Genomic DNA, 16725 nt, shown 5'->3' with positions numbered 1-16725 from the left:
TTTGCACAAGTCCAGGTAGATGACATCAGCTGCTCTACCCCTGTCCATCAGTTCTGTAGCCCCATCATAGAAGGCCACCAAATTGGTCAGGCAGGATTTCCCCTTAGTGAAGCCCTGCTGGCTGTCACCAAGCACCTTGTTGATTTTCATGTGCCTTAGCATGCCGCCCAGGAGAATCTGCTCCAAGATTTTGCCAGGCACACAGGTGAGACTGACTGCTGTAATTCCCTGGGTCATCCATTTTCCCCTTCTTGAAAATGGGGGTTATATTTCCCTTTTTCCAGTCATCGGGAACTTCACCTGACTGCCATGATTTTTCAAATATGATGGCCAGTGGCTTAGCAACTTCATTCTCCAACTCCTTCAGGATCCACGGATGGATTTCATCAGGTCCCATGGACTTGTGCACGTTCAGGTTCTTAAGATGGTCTTGAACCAGATCCTCTCCTACAGTGGGCCCAAGGTCTTCATTCTCACAGTCCCTGCATCTGCCTTCCAAGACTTGGGTGATGTGGTCAGAGCATTTGCCAGTGAAAGCAAAGAGGCAAAGAAGTCATTCAGAACCTCAGCCTTCTCCAAATCCAGGCTAAATGCATTCCACATTAAATCGTTCCTTCCAGTGCAAGACTATCAAATTGCTCCCAGATGTCCCCTCCACGCAGCTCAGGCTTGCCAACGTTCCTCTGAATGGCATCAAGAAAGCTGTATCTTGGTGTCATCCTCAGGATGGCTACAAAGGGGAGAACAACTCTCCCAAGAAGCATTTCCCTCTCCATTACACACAACAGAGCTCAGAGTAGCTGATATAGCAAAAGTCCCTCTGAACTTTGGGATCCAGCAAAGCTTTCCAGCTCTGAGCAGGGCATGCGCACCAGCCTCAGGTGACAGGAGAGCTGAGCTTTCTATGGCAAGTGGCAGGAAAGCTCCAAAAGAGGTCTTGGTCTTGGAAATAACTTCAGGACACATGGTGTTATAATGGTTTGGCCTCAGCTGTACAAGGAATTTGTGAGCAAGGTGGGACATGAGTCTAAGTCTCCCAAATCCTGGACTATTGTTCAACCACAAGCATTTTCTCCTTTCCAATGCACTTATTATAGTACTTGTTTTAGGGCAAAGTGGAGCACTTAAATATAGCATCAAATTGGCTTTAAAAAGCATTTCCAAAGCATAAAAAGAGCTTAATTCAAGTGTGAAAAGCCCAAGGCTGAGGGACTATTGGAGATGAAATTCCAGATGCCCACGTATCTCATGGGATGGTGTCCTGGGTTCAGCAGTAGCAGTCATGTTTTTTCCTTTGTGTTAGCTGGTGCAGTGCTGTGTTTTGACTTCTAGTTTTGAGAACAGCGTTGGTGAAGCCGATGTTTTCGGTTGTTGCTAAGTGATGTTTACCCTGACCAAGGACTCTGTGAGGCTCATGCTCTGCCAGGGAGGAGGGGAAGCTGTGAGGAAGCAGAGACGGGGCGCCTGACCCGGGCTAGCCGGGGAGGTATTCCATACCACAGCACGTCATGCCCGGGGTGGGGGGTAACTGGGAGTTACCCGGAAGGACAGGAGCTTCCGGGTGGAACTCGTTTTCTTGGCTGGTGGTATCGTATTCTCTTCCCTTGTTATTTTCCCTTATCATTGTTTTAGCTGATAGTAGCGGTGGTGATTTGTTGCTGGACTGTTCTTGTCTCAACCCGTAGGAGTTGCACTCTCTCGATCCTCCTCCCCGTTCCTCCGGGAGCGGGGAAGGGGAGAGCCCCGGTGCAGGGAGGGGGGGGGAGACGAACACGGACCTTGATTGTTGTCAGCTTGGCACCACTCACTGGGAGTGAGTGAACAAGTTACCTGACTGGGTTTAAACCACGACAGTTCTTTTTGGCGCCCAACGTGGGGCTCTCCCCTTCCCCGCTCCCGGAGGAACGGGGAGGAGGATAAGAACAGATCTGACTGGATTGATAGTCACTCGTCACAATGCTGATTTATTGGCTCTCAAGGTTTTTCCTCTTGATCTCACAGTTTCAGTATACCATATCTTATGTCCATCCGGTATTGGCTGTATTAGTGTTTTTCAAGTGTGGGGCTTGGGCTAAGGTTTTTATCCCATTGTACTTTATGGTAATGACTTGTAATACAATAGAATCATTGATCATGAAACTGTTCTGGCTTATGTTCCCAGTGTGGTCACCACCTTTATACTTTGGGAGGTATATGATGGAGGTGCTTAGCAATTACACATCTTTTTTCTCCTTCTCAGGTGCTCAACCTGTGAAGGAGACATCCTTTTACCCTCCTAGTCGTCCCCCCAGACCATTTACATTTGAGAGTTTCGAATTTTTTAAATGGCCTTTTAATGCTCTTGAGACTTGTTTGCTGATGGTGATGGGAATCACCATGCTAACACGCATACAGAGTGTGTTTTGCCCACTACTGATTTCAAGAGTTAAGCAGATTCAGGTTTGGGTCTTGTCTGGGGTCAAACGACGATGTAGGAGGACCGAGAGATTTTCCCAGAGGCTGGTGTGACTTCATTCAGGCCACGATAGTCTACTGTTAGTCTCCATTCTCCATTAGACTTTCGCACTGGCCATATGGGGCTATTGAAGGGTGAGCGGGTCCTGCTGATCACCCCCTGACTCTCCAGTCTACGGATCAGCTGATGTTTTTTACAGCACCCGGGATTCCCAGGTGTTTGCAGGTAGTCTGCCCACAGCAGAATTTCTTCCTTTGCTATAAAAGGCTCATTTGGGAAACCTCCAACACCTTGAGTTGGTTCCTCACTTCCTCACTCCAGCTTCCTGAGTTACTTACATCCCTGCTGGAACACACAACCAACCCAGCAGGAAGTAAACTGAGGTTAACCCACCTACCCCTTTATTTATCCCACAGCTTCTTCCTCCTGGGATACCCATATACAAGCAACAAACAAGTTAAAATCCAGCTAAATGATGACTTTCTGCAGTAATAAGCCTTGTGCTGATAAAGAATCAGTTCCAAAGAGTCAGCAGCACAATGCGCTGCAGTTTTGCTGGTGGGCCAAACAGCCTTTATCATTCTTGGCTGCGAAACACAGGCACTCGCACAGTGTCTTTTCCATCCTTAGCTGAGCATTCATGCAGGAGTTTCCATCTCTGCAGTCATTTCTCAGAGGGCATCTGACCTTATTTAACAGGCCCTTAATTAGATGAATGCAAATGCAAAGGGAGAGCGGAGTTCGGTCTCTGATATTACTGAGGGCAATGAGTGGTATTTTTGGGGCAGGAAAGAACAGGCAAAGAGAATCAAAGTTGCTTCTGCTGCCAGTTGGGATTAACTGAATCCTAGGAACTGTTCTTCCCAATCTGCTTTGTGCATGGAAGCCAAAGAGCAGGGCAGCTGGGTGAAGAAATGGGCAGTTTAGAGTCCTCTTCGAGGATATAAAAAGAGCCTGACATGATGCATCTTTGCAAAGAGAATGTGTATTTTAACTCTTGATTTGGGCCTTTTAGGAGCTCTGATGATCCTGATTTTATCTAGGATGTCAGGCTGGTTTAGGAGCAGGCAGTTACTCCAAGGAAGAGGCTATGTGAGGCTCTTAAGTGACATGCATTAGTGGTGGACTTGGCAGTCCTGGGGTAATAGCTGGACTTGATGATCTTAAAGGAGTTCTCCAACCTGGTTGATTCTATGCTGCCAGCTCCCTTCCTTCCTGGCTTTCAGAAGATGAACAGTGGAGACCTGCAGAAGACCCCGCCATCTCCAAAGGCTAAATGTATACAAGGTGGCCATCTTTCACACTGTCCACAGTAGCCCCTTCAACAGGCTGACAGTCAATACTCAAGAGCCTACATGAGAGCCTACATGACAGCAGAGTCAAATGATAGAAATCTGCAAGAACAGTTCCAAAATCTACAATTTCTCATAGAATGGTTTGGTTTTGAAAGAACCTTAAGATCATCCAATTCCAACCCCCTGCCATGGGCTGGGACATCTCACACTGGACCATATCACCCAAGACTCCGTCCAACCTGGCCTTGAACAGTGCCAGGGATGGAGCATTTATGACTTCTTTGGGAAACCTGTTGAGTGCCTCAGCTCTCTCACAGGGAAGAGCTTCTTCCTTATATCTAACCTAAACTTTCTCTGTTTAAGTTTGAACTCATCACCCCTTATCCTATCACTACAGTCTCTGATGAAGAGTCTTTCTCCAGCATCTTTGTAGGCTTCCTTCAGATACTGGAAGGCTGCTATTTTTAACTGCTGCAGCTTTTAACTCCCCAGGTCAAAAAGTCACACCTATTAGACAATCTCAGCTTTCCATTTTCAAAGAAGATCATTGCTGTCTTTTTCTGGTTCTGGCCCAATGATGAAAAACATGTTCTGCACCCAACCTGATGGCTCACATACAAACAAATGCAAATGAAAAGGAAAGAAACCTCTTGACGTACTTATAAACCTTGTGATCTTGAGCCAGTGTTTCTGGGGACAGCCTCAAACTGAGAGTCCTTTGGAAACAGCCACTCCAAACCAAACAGTTAATGCTAATGGCTATCTTGTGCAAAGCCCACATTTGGAGAAATTAAGCTATAATTAAAGTCAATTTATTAATGATTGCTTTAACTAATTTATAGGATAACATAAGCAGCAGACAAGATTTTAATCAGTGGTCATGAAATCAGAAGGAAACTAGCCAGTCCCCCCCTCTTTTGCAGCTAATTTGCACACAATCATTCTGTGTGCAGATAGTGACTCAGCTGCAAAGGGAAGAAGAAGAAATCTCAGGAGACAAATAGGTATAAACCTTCCCTGTTTTAATGAGAAACAGACACAGAAAGTCCAAACAGAGCCTGTCAACATGATTTGCAATACTTAATACTTCCCAAATGTGCTTTCTGCCATGCTGTAGTTGAAGTACATATTTATTTGATATTTTATTGGCAAAGTTTAAAAGAGCCCCCCCCCCAAACACCTATCTGCTTCTGCTATGCATGACCCTACCAGGCTCACCTCCGCCACACTGTAATGGTTTTAGGGAACGATAGCACTGCACAGATGTGATTTATTCTCAGATCATGGATGACTTTGTGCTAGTTACAGGGAAGAAACACCCTTTTCCACTGGAGCGTGAAGCTGAATCACCTGCATGAAACAAACTCTCCTGCACAGGGACAGCAAATCTCCTTCCTTGAGTCAAAAGCAGGGTTACTCATACACTGATTGTAGAACAAAGTCTTCCCCAGCCATCAGTAAACCAAAAGTAGGAGGCAGCTCAAAGCCTTGGGAACTTAGTAATAGGAAGTTGGAGCCTCTTGTTTGCCTTCTGGGTTTTGAGCCTTTAAGTTCATTTTCTCTAGCTCTTTCCTTTGATCCCTTTATATGAAAGGGAAAAGCTGAGATTCTCGTGTCTTGGAATTGCTTCTACGTGCTGCATCAGCTTTGCAACACACCTAACACTGGGAGAGACCAAGGAGTCCAGAAGAGATGTTTAGGGTAGTGGAGGTGACCTTTTAAATGATAGTTTAAAGCCACAACAGGAAAATCAGCATCCTGCACCTCCTGGCATGTAGAGCTGGGCTGTGTGTGAATGCCAACACTTAAGCATCAAGGAAGCAAGGAAGCATGGTCAGCCAGCAGTGTGGGAACAGATGGAAGAGGAGAGAGCAAAGGAACGGGGATGCCAGGGGTAGAGGAGTGATGGAAAAGCAAGTTAAAGCCTGCAAACGAGAGGACAGGGCCATAAAGAGGGATGGAATCAGAAAGAGAGGTAAGGATAGTGAGAAAGAGGTGAAAGAAGCATCACAATCCCTGCAGAGAGCTCCAAGGAGCTTGTAGACTCCGGCTTTTCAATTGAGAGGGGGAAGAAATTCAGAGAGGGAGTTAGAGGAGGAAGAGGGACCAGAGGAAGCATGTGCATGTGTGGTGAGGAACAGAAGAGATGCAGACAATCCTTCCCCTGCTCCTTCAGCAACATTACCCATCTGCTCCTCATCCCTTAGATCAGCACATGAGACAGAGGCTCCACAGTGTCTGCACACCAGAAACACAACGGGGAAAAGAAACAGCCCAAGCCTCCAACGTACCCATATCCCTGAGACCCCCCAGGGAACATCTCAATAAAGGGACAAGTGTTATTCAAACAGGTAAGTAGGGAAATTACACCCCAGAGCAGTTCTCTATTGCCTCTCCCAGGCAAGACCCCTGTCCAGTGTGAAACAACATCCAGCTTGCACCTCATTTGGAGCCCTGGTGAAGGCTGGGACTAAACAACAGATTTCCTGATAAATCATGACGTATCCCATACACGCATCAACCCTTCTGTCTGTCAACAGGGACTTGAAACACGTTTGCACTTGAAAGACACATACGCCTGCACCTGGGTGAAATAATGCACCTTTGTACAGTGTGTCTCCGGGTTTCAATGGCAAATCTTCCCCTTGCTCTCATTCAATCCATCTCCCTATAAAATATGTATTTGTATATAATAGAGCCCCTCTGATGGGGAAATGCTGTTGCATCCTGCTCGTGAGAGCATGGCCTGTCTGGTTAAAGTGCTGCTTGTCACCTCTCAGCATTGAGAGGAGCTCCAAGGGAGGACCTGTTTCAGCCACAGACCACATCTGGACCTGAACTCCCTGGACTCCCCATTCCCTTTTGAGCCCAGGGAGTTCAGTTCCAGATGAAAACCCCCGTGTACAAAGCAAGGACCCCCTGATGCACTGAGGAAAGTATTCCCATGCAGATGCTGACCTTCAAAAAGCCAGGGGTTATATTATTTTGGCAGCACGTGAAAGTCTCTTCTTGTAGCCAGATTTATAGCAACAGCTTTTTGATGGTGTTTCATATTAAAGGGTGCCTCGCTGAGCTGAGGCCAAATACCAAATGCAGATAGTCTGGGGCATGGCAAGAGCAATACTTGCTGGGACTGCCAAACCATGATAGGACTGGGATAAGCTGGAGAAACTGGCTTCATCACTGGGGCTTCCAGTTGGGAATTGGTGAGTGATGGAGCCAAGGCTCATAAAATTAATGGAGCAGCTACACCAAACAGAATCACTCCTACCCCTGGGGCACAGCCAGGATTGAGCCCAGCAGACAGAGGGAGAAGAGACCTCCTCCTTCCCTAGGGATGGGACCAGTCCTGGTGCCTGCCTGCCTTTGGAAAGGTCAGGTCAAGCTACCACGCTCCTGTCCCTCATCTCCACAGACCTCATAATACCAGGGGATTTGTGTGGGCAGTGAAGAACTCTGATATGTCAGATCTTCATCCATTTATTCAAAGAACTGTATGACATGGCTTGGATATATGGCTATATGGCTATGTAGTTATATGGATATATGCTGGGGAACATATATCCCAATGGATGGGATACATGCTCCCCAAGGCCAGCCCGCACTCCTCCACACTGTTCATGGTCCTGTTTCCAGCAAAGGAGTCCTGAGCCCACTCTCAGCCACTGAAGCCCTATAAATGTTAATTCATTCTAGCACCTGAAGTGGGTCATATCACAAGCACACAGACAGTGACTGGACTGCCACAAACGCAGCCCTGTCATTCACATTGCTTGCTATGTCAAAGATAAAATCAGAGGTGGGCAAAGGCTTTTGTAGTGTTGAGTGTTTCACAAAGCAGGATTGGATTTTAAATAAGAAGTCCATGCCCTTTTCACTAACCTGTCTCATACAAACACCCTTGGGCTTCAAAGATGAGTAGGGGGAAATGGTTGAACAAATCACAGAGGACTCACTGAGTTTTCTATAAGGCTCAACCAGCATTCTGTACCCCTAAAATAACCTGCTTAAGCTTGTGCTTCAGAATAACCAAGCACAAAATGAACCTGCTCACATTGTAATGGTCAGTAAAGTGCAGGTACTCAATGTAACAGCAACAATATATTCTTGGAAGTTCCTGGAGGAAAACCAAATTGCTCTCCTTGTCCCAGATTTCATATTTGTGAGGAAATGAGTGAATGAACAGTGCTGTCCCACTGCCCTTTCCTAAGGAGAACCGAGACAGCTCCTGGATGTGATGAGAGCAACCAGCCCAAGGGAGCCAAACGTCTCATCTGTGTAAATCTGAAGGGCTGAAAGGTGGTGGTATCTGAGGTGACCTGTTGCCAAATGGGACTGCACAAATAGACACTAAGCAAATCAGAGAATTGATTATTGGTGTGTTGCCATGCCCAATGGCTTTGACTATGCAAGGAACCCCGTTCTAATCTGAGTAAGGAAAAAAAGACCCACATAATAAAAGGATGAGAAAAAGGGACAGTGTCTTGACCGAAGTCACAAAGGAGCTTGAAGCATCACCTGCCTCCAGCTTCCCGCTCCATCCCAACAGGTGACTGGGACTGTTTTCACTTCAGCATTGGAGGTGACATCCCATCCTTGCACAGCATGGAGCAGATGAGAAAGCGATCCCAGCTCTGTTGTCACATCCTTTCTCCTGTATTATTGCCAACTCAGCCTCTTTAATAAGATGAAGGTACAGAGTTGCTTCCCCCCCTACTCCAAATATCCATACAAATACCCACAGTTTAGGGGGAGAGCTGGACACATCACAGAGGCACAAAACTTTTACAATAAAGTGGTTCAAGCAAAAGAAATGACAGTTATAGACTGGAAACTACAACCCCTCTACTTTGTATGGGGGAGAAGAACAGCCAGCCTGCCACATATGAGCTGCAGGACCACAGCAACCCCGCTGAGCACCTCCCTCCAAAACCCACTTGTACTCCTGCCTTATGAGCCAGGAGAAAACTCCTAGCTTAGGTAAAGGCTAATCATTTCAGTATTAGCCACAGCCTGGAAAACAGCCATCTGAAGAGGATATGAGGAGGGACATGCAGGCATCCTCCAGGCAATTCATGAAGCCAATAGGAAGCATATGAAGTGATGGTTTGTTTTTGGTGCCACTTGCATGATCCAAGGCCAGGTGGGTAATACTTTCTCAGTGAATCACTGAACTCTAATGTGTGGGTGAATGTCACAGTTGGACTGGTGGCCTCCACTGAAGTTGCACTGTAGGGCACCTGCCATCACCCTACCACAACCCCTTATTGCTCCCTTTTTTATATGGATCTAAAGCTCCTCATGAACATGCATGAATCAACCAGATAGGATAACTCAAGTAGCCCTGTATGTCCAGCAGCCTAACTACATACAAGGGATTTCTTCATGCAAAACTAGCTCCTTCTCCTCCCGCTCCAAGCATCAAACTTCCTAAGGCCAAGCACTCTGCTGAAATCAGCCAAAACTCCATGTTGAACACCCAGATTGGTCCTTCCCTGGCATCATCTGCCTGTTGGTATTTTCAATACTACTACTGAATAACACACCAGGAACGTCATACCAAACTTGGCCTGCAACGTGGCAGGCAGCATCCGACACTCTTGATCAGTGCCTCAAAGAGGCTTCGTGTTCTCCAAATGCTCCAGGTGATGCCAAGTGATTCAGCGCTGTTAAACTTCTCCGTATCTGTGGCAGATGTCGACACAGTTTGAATGGGGGTGGAGAGCAATGTGGTACGCAGCAGATGCAGTAGCAACTCCTTGTCATGTAGCCAGTAGGACGTGTACTGCATAAAGCAACACTGGGGGTGGTTTCTGCCCCCTTAGTTTTCTGCCCCAGAGATGCCCTCAAAAACTGCATCATTGTATAAATACAATGGTTTCTAAGGACAAGTCGTCACGAGATCAACAACGGAGCACATCTTTGTAGTAACCGTATTTACTCACAGAACATCGTGTGCAATTCTGATGTCCATAGCATGAACCACAATGGACTGACAGGGTTTCTTACCTGCTTCTCAGACATGATGTAGAGGTGCTCATGATCCACTGAGAAAGCCATATCTCGCAGTATGGGACCAGTATCCACCACCTGCACAATCTCATACTCCAGTGTGTTCTTGGTGGTGCCATCCACACGGATCTGCAGAGCAAAAACAGGCAAAGAACAAGAGTATTTTTCCTCTTTCCATGGAGATTGTGTAATAATAATTGGAGAAATGTACTGTGGTCCATGTCATTTGGAAAACAACCAAAAGCGAACCTTTCCCCTGCATCCTCACTTAAGGATAAAGCAGGTTTAACTGCTGGTCCCATAAACAGGAAAGCACTTCAGAAGAACAATCCAGACCCTGCTCACATTTATCTGGCACTGTCACCATGTTACTGTAATTGCCTGGACAAATCTACTGAGCTGAAAATGATGGCACAAAAGGCAGAATCTGTTGTGATGATGAGCAGAAGATAAAGAAACACAAAGAGTCTGCAGGACTGACTCACTCAGATGATATTATTGTTCCTATTGCTAATATTCCATAGGGCAATATATTACTGCGGATTGAACAATCCAACACAGGCTATTTCTCTTGTTTATTATATATATCAGATATTGAAATCAGTCCTGCACAAATATGGCACCTTATGATTCCAGACATATCTCATAACAGGGTGTCACTTAGGAACATCAATAACTGGAATTAAGAGAAAGAACAGGATGCACAGTCCCACTCTATCCCTGGCAGTGACCCAGAGAAAATGCATAAAACACCAGAGTTTTCCTTTCCTGTCTAAACCAAACTTCTAGAGATGGGGCTCAAAAGCAGCTGGAGAAGGTTCGTAATCCCTTTCAATCTATAATTTCAGTTCAGGATAATAGAATCATAGAATCATGGAATAGTTAGGGTTGGAAAGGACCTTAAAGTTCATCCAGTTCCAACCCCCTGCCATGGGCAGGGACATCTCACACTAGACCATGTTTCCCAAGGCTCTGTCCAAACCTGGCCTTGAACACTGCCAGGGATGGAGCATTTATCACTTCTTTGGGCACCCTATGCCAGCACCTCAGCACCCTCACAGTAAAGAACTTCCTTAAATCTAACCTGAACTTCCCCTGTTTCAGTTCAAACCATCACCCCTTATCCTATCACTACAGTCCCTGATGATAATCTAGCTGTCAGGTCCTTCTTGATCTTGTGAGGTCCTGTACTTCAACAAACCCATGGCTGTGTGTTTCAGGCTTGCAGTCACATTCCTTATCTCCCTTGCTATGTTTTCAACATATTTCCTTTCACTTCTATCCTTCAGAAACACAGCACCTTTCCCTAGAAGAAACTACACTGTAGTAGATCTGCTTCATGCTCCACATCATGATCTCAACACTTTCCAAACCAAAGGTTCACATCTATGGTTTTTACTTGAGCAGTTCAATAGCTGAGCTAAAAGCACCCTTGCCACCCAAAGGAAATAACAAGCTGTGGAGAACTTATGGTACCAAGACCTATTCCCACTGTTCTCTGGCACAGTCCGTGAGCTTGTTCCTTCTGTATCAACCTTTCAGCCAAGAAAGTGTAAATCGCTTCTGTATTATAAAGGCAAAAAGAAAGGAAAAGATGGGATGACAAAGGGTCTGGAAAGCCAGTATGAGCAAAGAGCAGCAATGATATACAAGATTTGTAGCATATTCTTATACACCACCTGCTACATGACAACAAAGAAACCTTATTCCCCAAGGAAAGATAGGGGAAATGAGGCAGAGAGGATTTAAAGGGTATGGAGGATGCTCAGGGATGCTCAGAGCCTATGTGTTATCCATTAAACTCCACAGAAGTGGGTGCATGTGCAGGCATTGGCTTTTGGGCTGCTCAAATGACACCAGGGGACCTGCAGTTAGTTTGTCATCTTGATGGATCTGGCGATGACAGCAACACGTCACAACGTCAGCACACCAAGAGGTCAGAGCCTGAAGCCCAGCACTGGACATCCATGCCTCCCACTGCCCCTCACTGCCTAGGAGGAAAGGGCTTGCTTGTGTCCACGGTCCATAATGGATGAATTCAGCTCCTCAGGGCCTCTCTTTTGAGGGTGGACACTGACGTGATTCACCCATGAGGTCAAGAGCAAAGAGGCCAACAGGCTCAGGATGAGCCATTGCCCTCAGGACAGTCAGGAGAAAGGAAGGAGATAGAATTGCTGCGGGCTGAGAAACAGAGAAGTCTCCCTGTTGGGTTTCTACCCAGGGCATCTCAAATGCCCCATAGCAGGAGCCTTTTCTATTTCCCATGGAGACTTCCCTGTGCCATATTCTCACTCTCGGGGAGCAACGCTGAGCTTTGCCTGCTGCTTCAGCTCCGTTCAGCTCCCCCCAGTCCCTCGGGGCTGCTCATCCCCATCAGAGGTCTGCAGAAGATCCTCGCTCTCACTGTGCTCAACAAACCTTCCATCTCTGCTGCTTTGACCTTGATTTCGCAGCATCGCCAGGGTCAGATCTGCAGGCTGCTAGATATGTAAGCAGCCAATTATCACCCCAGGGCTCAGTCACCGTCCTCAGCCTTTGCCAGGCCCCATTAAAGGAGGAAGAGCTCAGAGATGGAAGAGGCAGGCTGGAGGAACAGGCAGCTGGAGTTAACAAACCGCTCAGACAGGAGGCACAGCTTACCCCCCAGGGAACCCCCCTATGCATTTGGTGCAGGTAAAAGATTGCAGAGGTTTCACACCAGGCAAGCAGAGCTACTCGGAAGCGATTTAACAGCTATTGCTGGCCTAATTGCCTGCAAAAAGTCATTATTTTGCAGAGGGGGAGGAAGGAACAGGGCTCATTCCACCCTACATGTGCAAACAGACACACGTGCGCTCATGCACGCACAGTACAATGAGCGCAGAAACCTCTCTCTTTAGTTAAAGCTAAGGGAAAAGATAGTTCAGAAGAAGACCAGAAAGTCTGGCAGACATCAACAGACCCTGTGCCAGCAAAGAGGTGATTACTGGAGCTTGCAGCCAAAAGTCTGGCCCTTAACTCAAGCCATCCCTTTACCTGTCTTGAACTCTAGCTTACTTATGTTCAACCCCAGGCACAGACCCCAGAGGATCCTCACCTTCCCAGCATTCTTCACAGCCCTGAGCATCAAACAACACAACAGCAGTTTCTCTTTGAGAGAGATTTATTCCTGGCTCCCAGGCACCCATTAGAACCAGGGCAAAATAATCAAAAGAAGAATCTGTGAAGGGGAAATGAGAAGATTCCCATCAAAACCTGCAAGTGATCACCACTAAAGCAGGGACACAGATAAAGTCTCTAGTCAGAAAGCTCCCAAAGTTGCCAATTGCAGGGAATTTGGAGCACGCACCAGCAGTTTGCTCTGTTCCTGCTCTTCTTTGCTGGCATGAGCCACAAGCCCCATGTGAAGCTGCTGTGCTTGGATAGATAAGAGTTTTCTTTGGATGAAGTATGGGTATTCTTATAGTCAAGATGGTTTTATCAGGCTGTGGAATTAGAGCCTGACTGACAGTCCAGATGGGATTTCTCCTTGAAACTGCCTGTGAACCATGAGCACCTCTTCAAGACAAGAGAAGAGGGGGCAAGAAGTGATGGAGATAACTCCAGGACCATACATGAGTTTCAAAGTGCTCAGTCTGCTACAACCACTATTAACAGACGTATACACTGCTCCACAAACAAGCCCATCACCTCCACGTCAGTCCTGGACACACCTTGGACCACAGGATGCTCTCTACTCAGCACCAGAAGCTCCACTGCCCTCCTTTAACCCAGCACACAGGTGTGGAGCTCCCCAAGACAAACGCTTTCAGGCTGCATGTTAATCCTGCTTCCTGGGAAGTTGAATTCACTGGGCTTCATGCTGCAGTGCTGGCTGCTATTAAAACATCAGCACGATGCTTCCGAAGGTCAACTACCAGGGGACCTCTTCTGGCAGCTGTTTGTTTGTTTGTCTGAACATTATCTAGGTCTGGCTGTTTATTTACATCCATTGAAGTAGCAGACAATAAATACTCTCTCCCAGTAGCAAACAGATGCTTGCACTCAAATGTTCTGGCTGCAGCTGACTTCAAAACGATCTCCTTAATGAGCAAACAACACTATTAATCTTTAAAGACACAGGCTCCGGCCTTCCATGAGCTTCTATACTGGCCATGGCTAGCCCCACAGGCATCCTGGCAAGCAGCCCATGGGGCTGGTAGATGAAAGAAGGTAAAGGATACCTTCCATCGCTCGACTGGTGCTTTTCAGCATTATCTCCTAGATGCTGTGGGGTCTGCAGGAGGGTGATGCTTGAGTCTCCCAGGCAAGCTGGTGGCAGATGCCTCAATCACACTTCTAAGAGGGAGATGGGGTCATATGGTTATTGAAGAGAAGTGAACAATAAACCCCTCCAAGTCATGGGCATGGGCTCAAAAGCATAAATGGAAAGCAATGGGGTTGGAGGACAAAGGAATTGGTGCTATCAAGCACTTGGCCCCATTGCTGGAAAATAAACCATGATCATGACCAAAAGCAGGTATCTTTAAGGTCACCAACAGAGCGACTTCCAGACTGGAGCATCAATCGTGTCCCATAGTGTGAGAGCACCACATACCTCTGTTAGCCTGTTATTCCTCCACTAAGCTGGATGCGGACAGTCCCTGTTGGAAAGGCTCATTGTGCAGTGGAGGTTGGGTGAGAAAGAGGTGAAATGACCAAGCACGCCAGCAGCAGAGATGGGAAAAGCTCTCCCAAACAATATGCCTACGTTATCAAATAGCATAGTGTAACAGGAGTTACCTGTCAAAGGACACTGTTTCTGCTAAAATCCGGCATCCATACTAGGTGTACTTCAGGAGCTTTACTTCAGACCTAGCAAAGCCTCATCCCAAAGACTGAATCAGTCTTTGGAGCCTGTTAACATCATGCAGTTTTGTTTTACCAAAGAAAAATCCAGTTCATACACTTTAAGACAGCTCTGCTGTATAAACCACAGCAAATGAAGCACAGACAACTAATTGTCTTCAGAAACACACTCCTGAACCAGGTCTCCTTCTACCACCTCACTTCTATTTTACTGTCCCATATTAGGCTGGTCACTGGCAGCAAAAGAATGGCTCATTTCCGTTGTGCCAATTGAGCTCATTTGTTTCCTACTCTTCTAAAACCACCACCTCCAGCCCGGAGCATCATTCCTGGCCCACCAGAGTCAAAACAAGACCTCTCTCCATTAATATCTCTTTATAAAGCACTGAAAGCCTGGCTGGTATCAGGATCAGGCTGGACGGCCAGGCAGGCAGCAGGAGCAGATGCTGGTTTGATAATAGTCATTACAAATAATTAAATGAATAACTAAGTGGAAGAGGAGCTTGGTGAACCATGGCTCACTCAGTCAACCCATCCCTCCCCTCCACTCTGCTTTTGTGCAGCGCCAGCAGCCCTGGGCTGATGAAGGTAAAGGGAATTTATCATCGCCATCCCAATGCTTCCAGCCAGTGCTCCAGCAGCTCCTGCTCAAGTCTTGCTGGTGGTCTATTTTGGCCATGAAATAGCCCCAGTTACCTAGAGCAGGGATTAAATGGTTGCCAGACCCAGCAGGACAAGCTCCATCCTCCCCATACCCCATAGCATCTCTCCTTTGTCCTCCCTGCCTCTCCTTCTCCCAGGACTTCCCACTGAAATCACCATCATTACTTCTTGCTAGTGGATTAAGGATCTGCAAACATCATTTCTAGGAGATCCAAGCAGTCCTGGAGCCTGGCACATCAATCCAGGCTGCTCTGAGCAGTGCCCAGCCACAGCCTTACAACCGCACAGGGGCCTCTAATAGTTCATTGCTTTTCCAATATTAGTTCCTCCCTTTTTGATGGTCCTAATGTTCCCCAGTGGATGCTGTGACTGCTGGCTGCTGTTTCTGGCACGGAGAGGGGGCAAAGACAGAGCAGACAGCACATATCTAATGTCGGAGCATTATGATGATCATCTATTTCTGCTTTTGCATTGATTTGGGCTATGTGATGTAGCTCTATTGATCTCAGCAAAGAGGGGGAAGAGGCTAGTGACATTCCATGTTCCTCCTCTATCCCTCTGTTTTGGCATGTGTTTTCCAGTCGAATAATCTGCTCTAATTTGCCTAAAGCCTATTAAAATGAGATCAATTTCTAATAAAACATGGCATTTCAATAACCCCATCTATCTACTGATCCAAAAGAACCTTTACAAGCACTAATTGAAAAAGCAGGGGCTGAAGTATCTCTTTCTCATGCCTAATAGTCAGCAGCCAGCAGCATCTCTTGTACACATGTTTGAAGGTGCTGCTTGCATGGACGATGCCAACCCATCCAGATACAGATCTCAGAGCACCTTCAGTCATATGGAGAGCAAGATATGGAAAACCAGGTGTTTAGTCTTCCAAGCACTCTTGCTTTCAATGCTGTCCTGACCCCAATGTGTCATGGCAGCAACCACTCTCACCAGAGGTGATCCAGCTGATCTCGAGAGGAGAATCAAACCCAATCTTTTGCTTCCAAGGTAGATCCACACCTAAACTTGCCGTTTCCCTCCAGCTTTTACCCTGGCAAAGCTCATCTCTTAAACTCTGTCCCATGCTCATCAGCGTCTGTGTGATCACTCATCCAACCGTATCCACAGACCCGAAGTTGTCCACACAAACACACCCCTTGCAAAAGGCATCTACAGACACTGGATGCTTGCTCCACAGATGTCCACCGGAGCGCACACATCCATCCACACAACAGAAGGGGCAGCAGAGCAGGTTGGTTTTGCAATCCCTTAACATTTCTTTTGTCCAGAAGACCTAAATCTCGGGGTTAGCAAGCAAGCAAGCAAGACTTACTTGCTACAAGGCCAAGGAGAATGGTTCTTTCTCCCTTCTCCATTCACACAGTTCCCAAGGCCTTTTCTTCAAGCAGCAAACAAAGGGTTTCCAAGAAAAGAGCTTCCCTAGAATACTGTTGGCTAATCCCTATCATCTGCAGGCAC

At 46.7% G+C, this 16725-nt stretch overlaps 1 protein-coding gene across 4 annotated transcripts in view; it reads right to left on the bottom strand.

Annotated features, from left to right (window-relative positions):
• The window catches only part of PLXNA4 (plexin A4), a 469295-nt gene that overhangs the window by 231299 nt on the left and 221271 nt on the right, over nucleotides 1–16725 (bottom strand). For all 4 annotated transcript variants that reach the window (XM_061467958.1, XM_061467955.1, XM_061467957.1 and 1 more), the window contains exon 4: nucleotides 9760–9891. In XM_061467958.1, the coding sequence (XP_061323942.1) occupies nucleotides 9760–9891 (132 nt within the window). The remainder of the gene's footprint in view (nucleotides 1–9759; nucleotides 9892–16725) is intronic.

Source organism: Pezoporus flaviventris, unplaced genomic scaffold (assembly GCF_033815535.1).
Source record: "Pezoporus flaviventris isolate CSIRO_AGI_PZ_B2104156 unplaced genomic scaffold, CSIRO_AGI_Pfla_v1 ptg000046l, whole genome shotgun sequence".
Lineage (NCBI taxonomy): Eukaryota > Metazoa > Chordata > Aves > Psittaciformes > Psittacidae > Pezoporus > Pezoporus flaviventris.
The sequence above is the reverse complement of the archived record's forward strand: the minus strand, read 5'-3'. Positions and strand labels throughout refer to the sequence as shown.